The 16,519-nt window shown below is 71.3% G+C and overlaps 3 protein-coding genes across 3 annotated transcripts; 2 read left to right on the top strand and 1 right to left on the bottom strand.

The window, feature by feature from the left end:
* Window positions 1-1,134: 1,134 nt before the first annotated feature.
* PPP1R27 (protein phosphatase 1 regulatory subunit 27) lies at window positions 1,135-1,985 on the top strand (the record flags this gene model as incomplete). Its single annotated transcript, XM_084238113.1, is given in 5 exon segments — window positions 1,135-1,300; window positions 1,303-1,311; window positions 1,382-1,461; window positions 1,465-1,532; window positions 1,796-1,985. Coding segments are annotated over 5 exon segments (513 nt in total).
* Window positions 1,986-2,183: 198 nt separating this feature from the next.
* Window positions 2,184-7,847, top strand: MCRIP1 (MAPK regulated corepressor interacting protein 1). The gene is made up of 5 exons (XM_084238374.1): window positions 2,184-2,219; window positions 6,551-6,606; window positions 6,679-6,797; window positions 6,999-7,100; window positions 7,169-7,847. Exons 2-5 carry the CDS (start codon window positions 6,599-6,601, stop codon window positions 7,231-7,233), a joined length of 294 nt encoding a protein of 97 aa, XP_084094500.1. The 5' UTR covers window positions 2,184-2,219; window positions 6,551-6,598; the 3' UTR covers window positions 7,234-7,847.
* Window positions 7,848-11,847: 4,000 nt separating this feature from the next.
* On the bottom strand, window positions 11,848-14,936 carry GCGR (glucagon receptor; the record flags this gene model as incomplete). Its single annotated transcript, XM_084238112.1, has 12 exons — window positions 11,848-12,069; window positions 12,262-12,303; window positions 12,387-12,525; window positions 12,597-12,685; window positions 12,791-12,860; window positions 13,025-13,085; window positions 13,169-13,325; window positions 13,396-13,552; window positions 13,622-13,919; window positions 14,004-14,111; window positions 14,634-14,736; window positions 14,877-14,936. 12 exons carry the CDS (start codon window positions 14,934-14,936, stop codon window positions 11,848-11,850), a joined length of 1,506 nt encoding a protein of 501 aa, XP_084094238.1.
* Window positions 14,937-16,519: the final 1,583 nt, after the last annotated feature.

Genomic DNA, 16,519 nt, shown 5'->3' with positions numbered 1-16,519 from the left:
GACCACCCATGGGGGTGAACTTTGTACCCCCCAATCCACAGGACCCCAGTATCTCAAAAGGGGACTTTATTTGGAAATGGAGTTGCTGCAGGTGCGACTGGTTAACAGGAGGTTGCACTGGAGTCGGCGGGGGGGGGGGGCCTGTTCCACACCCACGTCCTTATATTTAGGCATCTGAATACAGACCCAGGACAGGGAGGAGGGGCAGTGCTGGCACCCAGGCTGCCCGTGGTGGGGAGACTGGCCTGGCCCAGAGCCTCCTGCGGAAGGAGCAGCCCTGGCTGCGCGGGGGATGTGGGCTTCTGGCCTCAGTCCTGAGGTTCAAGGTCCCTAGCATGTACTTTGCTGGGGTGGCGAGGGTCAGGGGGTCTCTGGGTGGGCGGGGCCCACATGAGCACTTGTGTCCTTGCGTGCAGGCGTCAGGAGTCTGGCCCTGGGAGAACTGTGGAAACAGGGACATGGGGCCGTGGCGGAGGGCTCCCAGGGCACCGCGGGCTCCTGGCAGGGTCCTGGCGGGCGGGCATGCTGAGCAAGGTGGCAGGCTGCCCGGGGGCTTCTGGGGCAGGAGGCTGAGCTCTGGGAGAACGCCTTGAGCACGAGGCAGGCCTCCAGGGAAGGCTGCAGGGCTCAGGGAGGCGGGTGGTGTGGTGTGGCCTGCTTCTCACTGCCCTCAGGACGCTGGCAGCCCCCATGTGGGCAGGGCCACTGGCCTTCCTGGAGAGGCAGCCGTGCCCATGTGCCACCTTCCTCCTGGCTGGCTGGGCCAGTGCGGGACTGGGCCCTCAAGAGGACCTTGGCATCTGGCCTTCCTTGTAGCCTGTCCTATGGCCTTCTCCTGCCCTCTCACAGCACCATCAGTTCCAGCTGCGGGCAGGGAACAGCAGCCAGGAACGACCTGACCCTCCAGCCTGGGCGCAGTGTCAGGTGGGCTGAAAGACGAGCCGCTAACATGATCCGGGTCACGGAGGCTGGGGTTGGCTCCAGCTGTGCCCGCTGATCGCCTTTATATAGCCCTGGGGCCTGTGTTAGCGTGGGTGCCATCTGCCAGGAGCCTGGTGCTGGCTAGTCCGCCGGTGGGCAGCTTCCTCCTCCCCTGCAGTAAGGTGTCCAAGCAGCCCCCACCCTGGTCCCAGGATGCCCAGAAATGTCCGCTACACCCCCCAGCAGTGGTGCCGGCAGCTGTTGGCGGGTTGCAGTGTCCACTTCCCCAATGATGTTCTGTTCTTGGACCACATCTGCCAGGGCGACCTGCAGCAGGTGGGCTGCTTCCTCCGGGCCCACAAAGCGACCCTGGACACCATCCCCCCTCAGGTGAGCCTGCCGCGGCCCCGCCTCCCGCACCCGGGGGAAGCCTGGCCCTGATCCTGGCCGCCCTGCCCAGGCCTGCCTGCCCTCCATGAAGCGGTGCTGTCCGGGAGCCTGGAGTGCGTGCGGCTGCTGGCCAGGCGCGGGGCTGACATCTAGCAGCGTGCGGAGGCGAGCTGGACCGCCCTGCACATCGCCTGCCGCGACGGGCACCCTGACATAGCCAGGTGAGCCTGGCCTGGCCGTGCCCTGCGGGGTCTGCGCGGCCGGGTGGCTGGGGTGGCGGGGGCGGGCGCGTGGAGCTGGTCAGAACCCGGGCTTGGGCATCTCCCTTCTGCCCTGCGCTCGCCCTGGGCAAGCCGGCACAGGCAGCGTGGTTTGCAGAGGATCAGATTCCTCCTTCCTCACCGACCTTGAGAAAACAACGGGAGGCTGTCAGGACCCGGCCGGACCGCGCCTCGAGCCTGTCCAGGGCCACCTTGCGCCCCAGGTACCTCGTCTCCCGGGGGGCAGCCCGCGACGCGGCCACCGAGGACGGCGCCCTGCCTCCGGCCTCGTCGACCGGGCGGCCCGGCCCGGGCCGAGCTCTTCGAGCGACCCTGGGGGCTGAGCCCGGCGCCCTCCGGGGAGGGGCCCGCCCGGGCCCAGGGCGCCGGCTCTGGCCTGGCTTTGGTCGGTGACACTGCGCGCTGCTTCGGGGCTCGGGGATCGGAGCCCGTGCGCGGCGCCAGCTGGGGACGCCCCGCCCCGCCCCGCCCATGCCCCGCCCCGCGCCGCCCTCGGCCCCGCCCCGCCCCGCCCATGCCGGCCCCGCCCCCGGCCCCGCCCCGCCCCTGCCCGTCACGTGGCGCGCGGCGCGGCGTCACTTCCGGCCGGGGCCTCCCAGCTGGAAGAGGCGGCGGCGCCGGGCGCAGGTGAGCGGGCGCGGCCCGGACGCCCGTCGTGGCCGGGCGCGGCGCGGGGGGCGGCCGGCCGGGCGCGGGGCGGCGGGCGGCGGCGGGAGCGGGGCGCGCGGGGCGGGGCGGCCTGGCGGGGGGGCGCGGCGGGGCGCGCGGGGCGGGGCGGCCTGGCGGCGCGGGGGAGGCGCGGCCGGCGCGGGGTCCCGGCGCGGCGGCGCCCCCGGCCCCGGGGCACCGTGCCGGGCCTGGCCGGGGCGTCGCGGGGCGCCGGGCCCGAGCTCCCCAGGCTTCCTGTCCGCGCTCGTCCCGCGCCCGCCGCCTCCAGCCCCGGGGCGAGACGGGCCGCGGCCGGGGTGGGCAGGGCGCCCCGCAGGAGAGCCGGGGGGGCCCGCGCCGCTTCCAACACGAAGGGGGCCGAGCGCCAGGTCGCCCGCGGGCCCCGGCGGGCGCTCTGCTGCCTTCCAGGCTCAGCTGCCAGTGGTTTCTGGGCCCAGAATGTCAGAACTTTTGGGGCGAGGAGGGGTCTGGGGCTGAGTCTGGAAGGACCAGGCCTGGTTTTGGGGTGAGTTGAAGGGTGGTGAGGGGTTCTGGGGGTGTGCGGGCGCACAGCCCCGCGAGGCAGCACAGGCCAGGGATCTTCAAGGGACCACGGCCCCTGTTGGGTGTCTGGAGTGGGGGTCGCGCTGGCCCCTGGGGAGAATAGATCATTTTCTAGAACTTCCAGGGGCTGCAGCTTGGCTGCTGAGCACCAGGGCACCTACCGAGGGGACGTGGGTCCAAGAGGCGCTGGGTGAGGGACTTCCCAAGGAGCACCGGGCGGCCGCCAGCGGGCACAGGTTCCAACTCCAGAATGCCGGAGCCCCTTTGCCGGCTCCCGGGCAGCTCCCACTCCAACCTGGGCCACACTGGGAGCAGCGAACATGAGGCTGGGGCTGGCAGCGCGGGACACACACACCCGAAACCTTGCTCCCACGGAGGGGCAGAGCCGTGTCATGGCCAGGAGGCCCTCCCTGTCTGCAGGGGTCCGGAAACCGCCAGGGGTGCCCAGAGGGGCCTGGGGGCCCAGCCCAGCCGAGCTGTCTGGGCTGCCCCATCTGTCCAGAGGTCAGAGACTCTGTCTAGGCCGCGCTGCGTGCAGGCTGCCCCAGGTGAAGACTAGGAGGCCTGGGCTGCGCCACGGGGCAGTTCTGGACCCGCCACAGGCTTGGGTGTGGCCCCTGGAGGCCAGCACCCAGCCCCGCAGAAGGCCCCTGAGCTGCTGTGTGGGTCCCTGCTGGGCCCGCCAGACTGGGAACAGCTTGGGCCACAGTCTCCTGCATGTGTGGGGCCTGGCCTGGGAAAGGTGCCGGGAGAGCCCTGTGCTCTAGGGTGGGCGAGGGTGGCCCGCAGGCTGTCCCGGAGCCGGTGGGTATGGGGTTTTAAGGGGTCCCCGATGCTATTCTAGCCCACCCCCTCCCAGCCCTCAGCACCGCAGCCTCTGTGGCCTGTCCTGGCGGCCGCCCACGCCTGGCCCTGCTCCGCTGAGCTGGGGAGAGCCACGGTCCTGGGCCAGGGTTCCTCTCTGGCCCTCGGGCTCCGCTGGCCTGCCGCCTCCTCCCTGGCCCTAGCTAGTGGCAGGAAGGCTCCCCGCAGGGTCTCTGTGGCCCGGGCAGACGGTGAGGGAGAGCCCTGGAGCCCTTGGTGGCTTTTTCAGGCCTTCTTTTTAAAGATTATTTATACAAGAACCTGGACACAGGCCAGAGGCGCAGGGCACGGTGAGAGGATTCCCCAGAGACAGAGAGGGGAGCAAAACAGGCGGACAGACCGAAAACACTGCTGAGGGGAGCAGTGGGGAGACAGGAGGTGTCTGCCTGGCCATGTGGGAATCTCCCTGGCCGGCCGGGAATCGAACCGGCACTGCGGAGGCTGCAGACAGCTCCACAGCGCTGCGCTCAACCTGCTGCGCCACCGGGGAGGCCCCTTTTTCAGGCTTTTGTTGAGCTTTTACCAGGTACACGGCAGGCGGGGGTCGGGGGGCTGGCAGGTTCTCAGCCCCGGCAAGACTTCACTCTTCCTGGGCCCTCTGGCATCTCGCGGTGTCCTCTCTTGTCCTGCTGGCATGCCCGTGACGCCGCCCTTATAAGCCAGCCCCAGCCCAGGTGCGCCCGCCTGTGCACGCCCACACCCAGCCCAGGGCCCGCCATCAGGCAAACGGGCAGGACCGCGGGGATCCATCAACGCTGACGGCAGGAGGCGGGAAAGCCTGACGCTCTGCGCTTACCCTGCACCCTGGCGCTCGGTCCTCGGCCGCCGCAGACACTGCCCTGGCTCCTTCTTTTGCCCTGTGGGTCTGAGGCGCTGCTCTGCTACCGTGTGGGCCGTGCACACCAGGCTCCTGCCCGAGGGAAGGGCCCCGCAGAGCTGCGCCCTAGGATGGCGCCTCTTTCCCTGGCTGGGGTGCTGACTTGCTCTTCAGTGGAGGTTTCCTTTGGGTCAAAATTGGGGGCTCAGCTCCTTGGAGGAGCCTCAGCAGCTGACAGACAGTGGGGAGTAGCCGCAAGGGAGTGGCAGAGCCTCCCCGGAGCCTCCCTTGCCGAGCCTGCCCAGTGTGAGGCCCGGGAGGGAGGTCAGCCCCTGGCCCCAGAGGCTCGCGGGCTGTGGGAGTCAGTGCCCGGGGAGGAGGCCGGCAGTGGCTTCTTTTTCACGTGTTACTGGCCTTCAGGGCCCGAGGATGCAGGCCACTGTGACCTCTGACCCTGCCGTCTGTGACCCGCCCTGGGCGTGGGCGCCTCCCCTGCGGAGACCAGGCACCCCGTGCAGGCTCAGCCCCTGCCCGCCAGCCGTGCTGGCCAGGCCTTCGCTGGAGACGAGGGGAGGGCCCGAGAGCCCGGGGGCTGAGCCGGCAGGCCTCCGAGCCAGAGCGTAGAAGCCTGCGTCAGGCCTGGGAGGGCCGGCAGGGCCAGCAGCGGGCCCAGGCCGAAGGCACAGCACTGCCTGTGTCGGGACGGGCGGCCTCGCCCCAGCTTCTCGGGCTGGTGTCCGGTGCCCAGGCCCGCGGGGAGGGCCGGGCCGGGCTGGCTGCACCGCCTCCGGAAGCTGCTGCCGTGGGGTGTGTTTACCTGTGCGGGGCCCGTGGTTACCTCGTTTGGCTTCAGAATAGGGGCGCTGCTGCCTGTGCCCCAGCGCACACCCGGCAGGGTCCAAGGTGGGTCCTGGATGTGGGGGTGGCGGCTGCCCATTCTTGGCTCCTGGGACCAGGGGGGTGGGGAGTGCTCTCCGGTCTCCATCCCACCCCTGGACACCCCAGACTGGGGCCGTGGCCTCAGCCGGAGATGGGACTCTGGCCAGCTGGCCACTGAGAGAGTTACCCTAAAAATGGACACTCCAGGGCCCCCCTGGTGGCGCAGGCACAATCCCACATGGTGAGGTAGACCTCTCCTGCCGCCCGCTGCTCCCCTCAGCAGTGGATTTCTTTTTTTTTCTTTCTTTTTTTTTTTTAAGATTTATTTATATATTTATTTATTCATACAAGCACTGGGCACAGTCAGAAGCGCGGGAGGGTGAGAGAATCCACCAGAGCCAGAGCGGGGAGCAGAGCAGGCAGAAGGACCGAAGGACACTGCTGAGGGGAGCAGCGGGCGGCAGGAGAGGTCTGCGCGCCACGCGGGACCCTCCTCCGGTGGCCGGGGAGCAGCCGGGGATCGAACCGGCGCCGCAGAGGCCGCGGGCAGCTTCGCAGCCCCGCGCTCAGCCGCTGCGCCACTGGGAGGCCCAGCAGTGTACTTCTGTCGTCTGCCTGTTCTGTTTCCTGCTCTGTCTCCGGTGAGTTCTCTCACCCTCCCACACTTCTGGCCTATAACCCGGTTTTTGTATAAAAATAAATAAATCTTAAAAAAAAGAAAAATAGATGCTCCACCCCCAGCTGTAAACTCTCTTGGGCCCAGAGAAAGGCAGCACCCCAGGGTCTTGGCCACCGTGGGTCACCGCCGCTCCTCCACGCTCTCCCTGCCACGCCCCACAGGCTTCTGTGGTCACACCCCAGCTGGGGCCGGGAGGCCCGTGGGTGCTGTGCCCAGTTCCTTGTCTAGGCGGGAAATGAAGGCCGGAGCGCGGGCGGTGCTCCGGGCGGCTGCCACCCTCTCTGGCTGCCGCGAGCCGCCCCCCGCTCCACAGACACTGCTGTCAGGCTGAGGGGCCCCACATGCCTGGCTGTGGGGTGCCTCGGCTCCGCCCCGAGGCACTGCGTCTCCCTCCCAGCTGACAGCCACATCCCGAGGCCCGGGAGGGCCCCTGCCTGCTCTTCCTGAAGAAGAGGCTCCCCCAGGCCCCCCTCCGGAGCCCACTCCCGTGTCGGGCTTCCCTTTCAGAGGCCGAGGGCATCGGGCAGCAGAGGGCCAGGACCGGACGCCCCAGCGATGACCAGGTGGGTCTGAGGCCACCAGGGGCGGAGGCAGGGCCGCTCTGCCCACCGTCCTCACGCATTGGGCTCCCCTAGTTCCCCTGTCTCCAGAGTCGTCTACAACGGCAAGAGGAACAGCAGCCCCCGCTCCCCGCCCAGCAGCAGCGAGATCTTCACGCCGGCCCATGAGGAGAATGTGCGCTTCATCTACGAAGGTGCCAGGGGGCTGTGAGCTTGGGGGTTGTGCTGGAGGCGGGGGGGGGGGGGGCTTGCTTGGGAGGCCTCTGTAGCAACAGGACCCCAAGTGTCCCGGGCGCCTGTGCGCTGAAGACGGCGCTGACGAGGGCCAGGGCCAGCCCTGCGTCCTGCGGGGACCAGTGCGGATGGGGCCTCGGGCCCTGACCGCCCTCCCGCAGCCTGGCAGGGTGTGGAGCGGGACCTGCGGAGCCAGATGTCGGGGAGCGAGCGGGGCCTGGTGGAGGAGTACGTGGAGAAGGTCCCCAACCCCAGCCTGAAGAGTGAGTGTGGCTGCCCGGGGCAGGGCGGGGGCCAGGCCCACGCCCGCGCTGACCTGTCCCCCCTGCAGCCTTCAAGCCCATCGACCTGAGCGACCTGAAGCGCCGGAACCCGCAGGACGCCAAGAAGTCCTAGGGCTGCCCCCGCCCCCCCACCTGGTGCTGCGCTCCCTCTGCCACCGTGCGCGGGCGCACCCTGGGCCAGGACGCCAGACTGCGCGAGGCCGCCCCTCCCGGGCCTCAGCTGCCCTTCCCTGGGGGGTCTGGGCCCTCTTGGCCCTGCTGCTCTTCGCAGCTGCCGGGCCCTGCCTGCCCCAGGGCCCTGAGCCTGACTGTTCTCCCTCCCGACACCCTGCGCTGCCCTGCCTCCTGCCCATGGCCGCCTCCGGGGTCGCGGAGACGGGCCTCTCCGTCTCCCAGGCCGTGGGCCGGACTGGGTTCGTCCCTGAGGGGCCAGGAGCCCGGTTAAGGGCAGCCCCATCTGTCCCTAGTGGGTCCCACCCCTGCCAGTCAGGCCTTCCCCTTCCCTGTGCGGCTTCCAGATGGCACAGCCCTGGCGCTCCCACGGTCAGCACCTCTCCTGGGCCCCTGGCCAGGGGAGTGAGGCTGACCGTGAGTGGGAGGGGTTGCTGGGAGGCTCCTGACCTGTGTGGTGTGCTGGGGGGGTCCCCAAGCCCCTCTCCTTCCCGGGCCCTCTGCAGGCGGTGCCCGTGGGAGCCCCGGGGCCGTGAATAAAGGCAGTGGCACCGAGCGCCGCCTGGTCTGTCAGCCCCGCGCCTGCGGCCCCGCGGGGAGTCCGTCCGGGTGGGGGGCCTTGGGCCAGGCTCGGCCCCGATTCCATCTGCTCCCTGAGTTCCATGACGATGGTGGGAGGTGAGCCGGGGTTCTCCCGGCGGGGAGACTGGGGCAGCCGTGTCCACCTCCACCCGAGGGTGAGCTGGCGCCGCCAGGTGGGTGTGGAGGGGGACCCGGTTGTGCTTGACCTTCAGACACGGAGATAGCCTGGCAGGCCAGACCCAGACACGCCAAGCTGGAATTTATTTCTGGAACACCCTTTCCCGGAAGAGCATTCCGGGGCTCCACTGGCCTCCCTGGCGGCTCTAGGAGGCCGCGTCTTGGGGGGGCTCCCCTGGGGAGGGGTGCAGGGAGGGCGGTCTGTGTACCAAGTCAGCCGTGTGGCTCGCTGCCAGTGGGTACTGGCTGGGGCCGGGCCCTGGGCCAAGTCCCTGCAGCCACGTGGCTGTGGCCCGGCTACCGGGTGAGCACTGGCCTCCGGCTGGGCCCAACCAGGGAGCCCCCGGATGCTCTCTGCCCGAGGTGGGGCGTGGGGGCCCAGCCTGGCCGGCTGTGGGGTGTGCCGCCCACAGGGTCCCTCCGGGTGAGGCTGCAGGTCTGTCGTTGCGGGGGCTGTGGGCCCGGCGGCTGCCTGGGCGGCGGTGGTGGCGGTGTCCCTGTGCAACCCCTGGGAGGGTCTTGCTGCCGCCCCCCCCCCCCAAGTCTCCACCTGCAGAGTGGGTTGCATGGGCTGGGGGGTGCAGGCCTCTCCTGGAGGTGGGTGGTGCCCCAGGCCGCACCCTGGGGAGACGCTGAAGGACAGGCTTGCATTACACATTGACTTGGTTTAGGCCGGTGTCCCGCTGGGGGATTCCTGGAACCTCGTGGGCAGTGGGAAGGGGACCCTGACCCACACTGGGGCGCCACTCATGTCTCCCTGGCCCCGGGGCTCTGGCCTTGCCCAGCTGGTGGCTCAGCCTCCTGGACCTGTGCACGCCGCTCAGGCCTCCTCACCCCCGCGTCCCCACCCTGTGGTTCCTGCCGGGCAGTTCAGCGAGAAGAGGGGCACCCGAGGCGGAGGCTGGGCAGAGGGATGAGCGGAGGGGTCCCCCAGCCTGTGGCCTGCACCAGGAGATGCTCGCTGCCCTTCTTGTGCCCAGGACGGCCACCTCAGGGAGGCGGGCGCGGGGCTGGAACCCACTTCAGCCCTGCTCTCCTTGGGCGTGGCCGGCAGAGCCCTGATTCACCTGCCTGTGGGGTGTCTAGGCTCCTGGTTTCTCCCTTGTCTGAATTTAGGGGTTCTTGGTGTGCTCCTGGGGCCCCAGCCAGCAGGGCTGGAGGACGCAGGGTGCGCTCGGGCTGCCTGGACGTGGGAGGAAGGGCCTGCGCCGCGTCTCAGGGGCCGATGGGGAAACGGAGGCGTCGAGGCATCAGCAGAAGCCGAGCGGGAAGCTGGGGCTCCTGTGAGCTCGGAAGGCTCTGGGGCCGGAGGGCAGATGGGCGTCACCGACGTGTTGGTTAAGATGGATAAAGGGGGCGTCCCTGGGGGCGCAGGCGATACGCACAGCGCTGTGAAGCCACCCGCAGCCTCTCCGTCCCCGGCCAGGGGTGACCCGCCCGGCGCAGCAGGCCTCTCCCCTCCCCCGCTGCCCCCTCAGCCCTGTGTCTCCGTGGATCCGCCTGGTCTGCTCCCCGCTGTCTCCGGGGAGTCCTCTCACCCCGCACCTCTGGCCTGCACCCCAGCTCTTGCTGCATAAATAAATAAATCTTTTAAAAAAAAAAAAAAGGGAGGGAGCAGTGGCCCTCGGCCTGCCTCGCGCTCAGACGGGCGCCGGGACGCGGGCCCTGGAGGAGCGTGGGCGTGTGCAGGAGACCAAGGGGCCCCCAAGGGGGGAGGCGGCCTAGGCACCCCCTCCCCCAGGGTCAGACATTTTCACTCCAGCCTACTCTCTGGGCTTTTCTGCGTCTGAAGGACCGTCGCAGCCCGTTTCCCCACTTCGGTCTCCCCCGCCCGCCCGCTGCGCCCAGGCCTCGTCCGGCTGGGCCGCGCCGCACCCTGCCCGCCCGGCTCCGGCTCCGGCTCCAGCAGCCGCGCCTGTCGCCCGCGTGTCGTCTGTGCGCGCCGGAGCCGAGCCCCCGTGAACTGTGATCTTTTCCTGGGCAAACTCTTGGTTTTCCCTGGACTTAGGAATCGCCTCCTTTTTTCACTGGTTTTGTCGTCCACGGCCTTCCCGCCGGCGCGCCCCCTCCCGCTCGGGGTGCTCAGCCGCCGGCCCCGGGGGTCTGCCCCACACCCTCGGTGCTGCCTGAGGCGCTCCCCGGCCCCACTGTGCTCTGACCCCCGTGTATCGCGGCCTGGTCTCCCTCCCACCTTGCTCGCAGCAGCGGCTTGCGTTGTGAGGTGCAGCCGGGGGGACCCATGTATTCTTGGGGGGAAGGCCCAGGTCGAGGTGCAGAGAGAGGCGGAGACGGGAGGGGCGGAGGCCCCGGCGTCACCGCGCGCTCCCTGGGGGCGTGCCCTGGCTGGGTGCTGGTCCCGGGGGCGCGCTGCTCCCTGCCCGTCCCCCGCCCCATCTGCGAGGCTGCCCGGTCAGAGCCCGGTGGCGGTTGGGTGAGTCCAGCCCTCGCCCGGCCCCCCTCACCGCCTGCTCCGGTTCTCTCGGGGACAGGGACGGGGCTGAAGGAGGACAAGGGCAGAGGGGTCAGCATGGGGAGGGTTGTCAGGAGGCCCTGGGTGAGCAGCACCCCCAAGGCAGTCCCCAGCCCGAGCTCAGCGGGCGTGAAGGAGACGGCGCCCGCCCTGTGCCGGCTCCCGCCCACTCAGGCGCCGGGCGTCGGGGCTCCATGGCCGGGGCCGGGCGCTCGGGACAGGGCGCCTGGAGCTCAAGGTCGGGCCTAGGGCCGGCCCCGCCACTGCCCCTTGTGGGAGGTGCCCACTAGGATCACACGAACCCCCTGGCCCAGAAGCGCCTGCCTTAGGGAGCCCCCCTCTGCCGGGTGGGCCCGGGCGCCAGTGAGGCCCCCTCAGGAGGGCCCCAGTGCCTGGCGGGGGCGTAATTCTATTTACCTTTCCTGAGAGGCCGCCTGTCCTTTCATTTGCTCCAATTAGCCCGGCTCTGCCTGAGCAGCTCCAGCCCACGTGGCCAGGCAGCGGCTGCGGGGGCCCCTCCCTGGCCAGCGCGGGGACACCGCTGGCCCTCTACGCCTCAGCCCCTTTCTCCTGGCGCAGCGCGCCCACCCACAGAGGACCTGGCCCAGCCTGCCCGGCAGTGACCCCTCCTGCCCCCGGCCCCTGCAGGACCCGCAGCTCCTCCCCGGGCGGCCACCCCTGCCGCCCGCCTGCACCTGGCAGGGGCTGGAGTGGGCCAGGTTCTGGTCACTCGGCCCACTGCAAATGGGCTCCTTTCGCCCACTGCGTCCTGCCTCGTGGGCTGGGGCTCGCCAGGCGGCTGGAGCGGGCATGAAGCCAAGGCCCCCGGCCCTGGGTGGGCTGAGAGGCCTGCCCTGGCCGGGGCGCAGGGACACCGGGGCCGTCACGGCAGGGCCAGGGCAGAAGGGCAGAGCCGGTGCAGGACAGGCCGTCACCATCCCTCAGGGCCCCCAACTGGTGAACGGTGGGGGGCAAAACTAGAGGACTGCCCCCACTGGCCTGCATGGGGATGAGGCGCACCCCACCTGAACCAGGATCGGGGTGTGCTGCTGGCCGCCCCTCGATCTGGGGTCCCCACTCCATCTGTGACATGGGGCGCCCCGTGGGAATGCCCCCGCCCCAGCAGGAGGCCTCTGTCGCGCGCAGCTGGAGACCCCGGCCGCCGGCTCAGCCCGCGCGCTGCTCAGCTCTTTATTGTTGCGGACACACATCTCCGGGGGCCCCCGCGTCGCCGCCCCACGCCGGGCAGGGCAGGACAGGGGAGGCCCCGCCCTCGGCCACCGCACTCCATCCGGTCGGTCCGCGCCACTGTGGGCCCTGGGGGCTTCAGAAGGGACACTCGGCCGACCCGGGGAGGTGGCCGGCCGGGGAGGTGTCCGAAGAGGGGTCCCGGCGGGCGCCCTGGCCGCCGCCCCCAGACAGCAGCAGCTTCTTGCCGGGGGGGCTGCCGGGTGGCCGGGCTGAGGCCGGAAGGCTGGCGGGGCGCTCCTCCCGCAGAGCCCGGCCCAGGCGCCGCCGGTGCCAGCGCCGCAGCAGCTCCGACTGCACCTGACGGGCGGGCGGCCGGTTGGGACCCTCCCGACCCCCGCTCTGGCCCGGGGGCGCCAGCTCCACTGGGGACCCAGGGCTGCGCACCCAGGGAGGGCCAGGCTGACCCGCACCCTGGAAATGGGGTGCAGGGCTCACGCCCCAGCGTGGGCGGGGCAGGGTCCCGGGCTGGCGGCCCCAGGCCCCACCTACCTCCTTGTTGAGGAAGCAGTAGAGGATGGCCACCAGCAGGCCCTGCGCAGGGCAGAGCGGGGTCAGCGGGGTCAGTGGGGCGGCGGCCGGGGGTCATGGGGAGGGGGGGCGGGGGGCGCGCTCACCTGGAAGGAGCTGAGGAAGAGGTCGAAGAAGAGCTTGGCTGAGCGCAGGGCGCCCTGCGCGTGCTCGTCGGTCACGAAGGCGAACACCACCTCGTGGACCCCCAGCAGGGGGATGAGGGTCAGCGTGGACTTGGCCAGCCTGTGGGGGCGCAGCCTGAGCCAGCGGCCCTAGGGGCTCCCCCGCCCTGCTCGCCGGCGCCCCGCACGCACCGGAGCTTGTAGTCGGAGTGGCGCATCTGGCGCGCGCGCAGCTTGGCCAGCAGGATGCGCAGGGTGCGCACGAAGACGCCGAAGTTGATCTGCGGGCGAGGCCGGTCAGGGCCCTCCCCAGGCGGCCCCGCGCCCCTCCCTGTCCTCCCAGGCAGGACACCCCGCCGGGAGGGAGGGTCCAGCGCGGTCCTCACCAGGATGGCCAGAAAGACAGGGGCGCGCAGGATCCACCAGAAGCCCATGTTGTCATTGCGGGTCCAGCACCTGCGGGGTGGGCGGCTCAGTCCCGCCCCGCGCGGACCCAGGCCCAGCCAGCGCCTCGCGAAAGGAGGGAGCCGAATGCTCTCGCCCCCCCCCCCTCCGCCCACCCCCCCTGGCTCGGTGCACCCTCCGCTGCCTGGCCAGGCCCCGCCCCAGGCTCTACTCACTGGATGTTCTCGAACAGACACTTGACCACCGCCCAGGGGATGACGAATAGCATGGGGGCCCCTGTTGGGGGGGGGGTGCAGCTGTGGTCCTGGGCCCGCCCTCCACCCACCCTCTGCCCCCTGGCCATGGCACCACCCACTCACCCCAGCCGATGCCCAGGTAGAGGGGGAAGCAGCTCCTCCGGGGCACGGGGCGGCCCAGCAGGCCGTGCAGGTACAGGCCCTCCACCAGCAGCCAGCAGTAGTTGGCCACCACGCCGTACTGCATGAACACCGCGGCCACCCGGCAGCCAGCCACCGCCTGGCCACAGGGGCGGCGTGAGCTGGGGCCCATGGCCCCGGCCCCCCGCGCCCGAGGCCGGGCGGCTCACCCCGTCACTCAGCCAGACGCTCACGCTGAGGTCGTCGCCGATCTGCTGGCCGTAGCGGGTCTGCAGCAGCGCGTCGGTGGCCAGCACGGAGCCGGCCTTGAGCACGAAGGACAGGAACAGGTGGGCGTGGATGTAGTTCCGGGTGCAGCGCAGCTTGCTGCGGGGACGGCAGGTCAGCGGCCGCCCGCGGCGGGCCCCGCGCCCCGGGCGCCGGCCGGCCGCCTACCTGAGGCCCAGCAGGATGGCCAGGGCCAGGAGCAGGGCCGCCAGTGAGAGGGAGTAGCCCACGGTGTACATCGCCTGGAAGCTGGCCAACATCCTGGCCTCCTCCTCCTGCGAACCGCGGGACTGCTCAGGAGGCTGGGCCACCCCGCCCTGCCCGGCCGCGCCCCGATCGCTGACCTGGTCCTCCATCTCAGCCTCGTCCATCTGGCACTGGGAGGCATCCCGCCACGGCTGCCCCCGGGGCCCGCGCGCCCACTGCCCGTCGGGCCCGCACCTCTTGAAGACCAGGCGGTGCTGCACTGGGGAGGGGCAGGCCCGGTCAGCTCCCCTGCGGCCCCGACCAGGCCGCCCTGCGGTGCCGGGGCGGGTGCCAAGGGCAGTACCTTTGTGATGCCAGGGCAGGTACCAGGGGCAGGAGATGTTGGCCGTGCTGTTGGGAGGGGTGTCCGGCCAGCAGGAGTACTTGTCGAAAGTTCTGTTACAGACCAGCTCTGTGGGGGCCGGGGATCCTCAGCGGGGCCCAGCTGTGGGCCCTCCGGCCCTCGGAAGCCCTGTGACCATCTCCCGCTCCTGGGCGGGCAGCCCCTGGCCTCCCGCCTGGTCCTGGGCTCCAGCTCTGCCCAGCCAGCGTCCCTCCGACACCCCACACCTTAGCGGCGCCGCCCCCCGCCCCAGCCCCTCTCCCAGCACACCTCTCCCCGTGGGCACCCTTGCCAGGCCCGGATCGCCTGATTTACGCCTCCTCCCTCGCCTGGCCAACCCCCCGGGCAGCTGCCTGGTCTGCCCCGCTCCTCAGGCTGCCCCCAAGGCCCACCCCCGCTCCCAGGTCTGGGGGGCCTGGGCCCGGGCTGCCCCGCAGCAGGGAGGGGCGCGACACCCGGTTCCTACCACCCCACCACCCCCGTTACGTGTCCTGGTTGTGTGTCCTCGGGCAGGTCACTGGCCTCTCTGTGACTCAGTTTCCTCACCTGCAAGTGGGGGCTGGGGGTGTGGAGGGCCAGGCGGAGCCTTACCCGTGGGGGGCGGCAGCAGGCTCAGGTTGCGGAGGCACTGGTCCCGGTACAGCCGCCAGCGCGCCAGCAGGGAGTCCATCGCCTGCGCCCCGGGGGCCAGGGGCTGGGGAACCGTGGGTGAGGGGGCTGGGGCTGGGGCGCCAAGGCACGGGGGTGGGGGGTGGGGGCTGGGACACCGTGCGCGGGGCAGGGGTGGGGGGGCGCTGGGGTGCCAGGGTGGGGCCGGGTGGGGTGGGCGCTCACCTGACAGACCAGCAGCAGCAGCAGCAGCAGGTGGGGGTGGTGGGACTGGGTGGGGGGCATGCCTCTGGGCAGCTGCCCCCCACATCTGGCTGGGGCCTCACTGCTGGCGCAAAGGGGCCCTCGTGGGTGGACACACCGCTCCAGGGGCTGCTGGGAGTCAGAGCCACAGGGGCCCCCAGGAGTGAGGAGACCGGGGGTGCCCTGCCCCCGTAAGACCAGCCCCCGCCTCTGTAGCCTGTGCAGGACTCGGGGCTGGAGGGAGGAGGCACCGAGGCAGCCGCTCTCCGCCGAGGCCGGGCCGGGGTCTGGCCAGGCGCCGGGGGTCCTGCAGGTCAGGGGGCTGGCCGCGTCCTGGGTGGAGCTGGGTTTCCCCAGCCTCGGGCAGGTGCCCCCGCTGCTGGGGCCTCCAGAGTCCTGCCTGGCCCTGAAGTTGTCAGTGGGGGCCGGCGCCCCAGCCGCCCATCCCCCCAGCCCCTCCCCCCGCCGCCCCCCCCCCCCCCGCCCACCTATTCTTAGGCCCTGGGAAAGTCAGCGGCGGGCGGTGCCAGGCCATCCATCACTGCCCCAGTGCCAGCTCCCGGCCGGGCGGGCCCAGGAGCGCCGGCCACAGGCCCAGGGTGTCCCTGGCACCCACCGGCCCCTTTCCTAGGACCCGAGCCCACTCCAGGCTCTGGTGAGGCTGCCGGCCTAGGGAGCACCAGGCGGCCGGTGCCCTTCCCTGGCCATGGCGCTGCTGCCAGGCCCAATGCGCCTGCCCACGTGGAGCCTGTGGGCTACAGCGCCTGTGGGGTTCTGGGCGGGAGCCCTTTAAATCACCCCCTGTTGCTGCCAGGGCCCATCTTTTGCTCGGGCTTAGTTCCACGGGGAGCAGGGAGAAGCGGGGTGGGGCCCCTTGGGCTGCCTCAGCGAGCTCCAGGATTGGGGACCAGGACTTCCGGGCACCCTGGCGCCAAGCGAGTAATCCTGGAGGGACATGTGGTCAGCTGGGAACACCCGGGGGGGGGGAGGGGCCGGGCTGTGGCTGAGGGGGGCACTTTCAGGGCCGTCCTGGACTGCAGCTCCCTTACACCGGAGCCCAGGTGGGCCCGCGTGGGGTCCCGAGACCCCCAGGGTGAGGGGGGCAACTGGGTCACGACCGCCAGGCCTGGTCCTGGGGTACAGGCACGGGTGGGCTGAGGATGCCAGACCCCCCCAAGAGTCACTGCTTCCAGCTCCAGGACTGGGTGAGCCCAGGCCCGGGGTGGACACGGGGCCCAGCGGCCACGGAGGAGGCAGCCAGCGGCTGAGGTCGGGGACATGCAGGCGTCCCTGCCCCAAGGCCCCCCAGGGCCTGCGGCCTGCTGCCCCTCGCCCGCCTGGGGGCCAGGTGCCGCGGGAACAGCCTTTCTCGTCCTGCCGGCTGCCCCGGGGGCCTGGGGAGATGGGGGGGGCCAGCTCGGGGTGGCCCGGGCAGCGTGAGGCGCCGGGGGCCAGGGAGAGGCGCCGGCGGAGGCGAGAGGCCAGTGGAGACAAGGCAGGGGGTGCAGGGGAGGGACGCCGCCCGATCAGCTGCTCCTGCTGGGAGGCCCGGGGCGGGGGGCAGCCCAGCCAGGAGCTCTTGGGCCCTGTGGCCCGGCTCGGCGTGATGGCACACGGCTCGCCGC

Source organism: Talpa europaea (genome assembly GCF_964194135.1).
Source record: "Talpa europaea genome assembly, chromosome: 7".
Taxonomy (NCBI): domain Eukaryota; kingdom Metazoa; phylum Chordata; class Mammalia; order Eulipotyphla; family Talpidae; genus Talpa; species Talpa europaea.
This window is presented reverse-complemented; position numbering and strand designations above follow the sequence as displayed.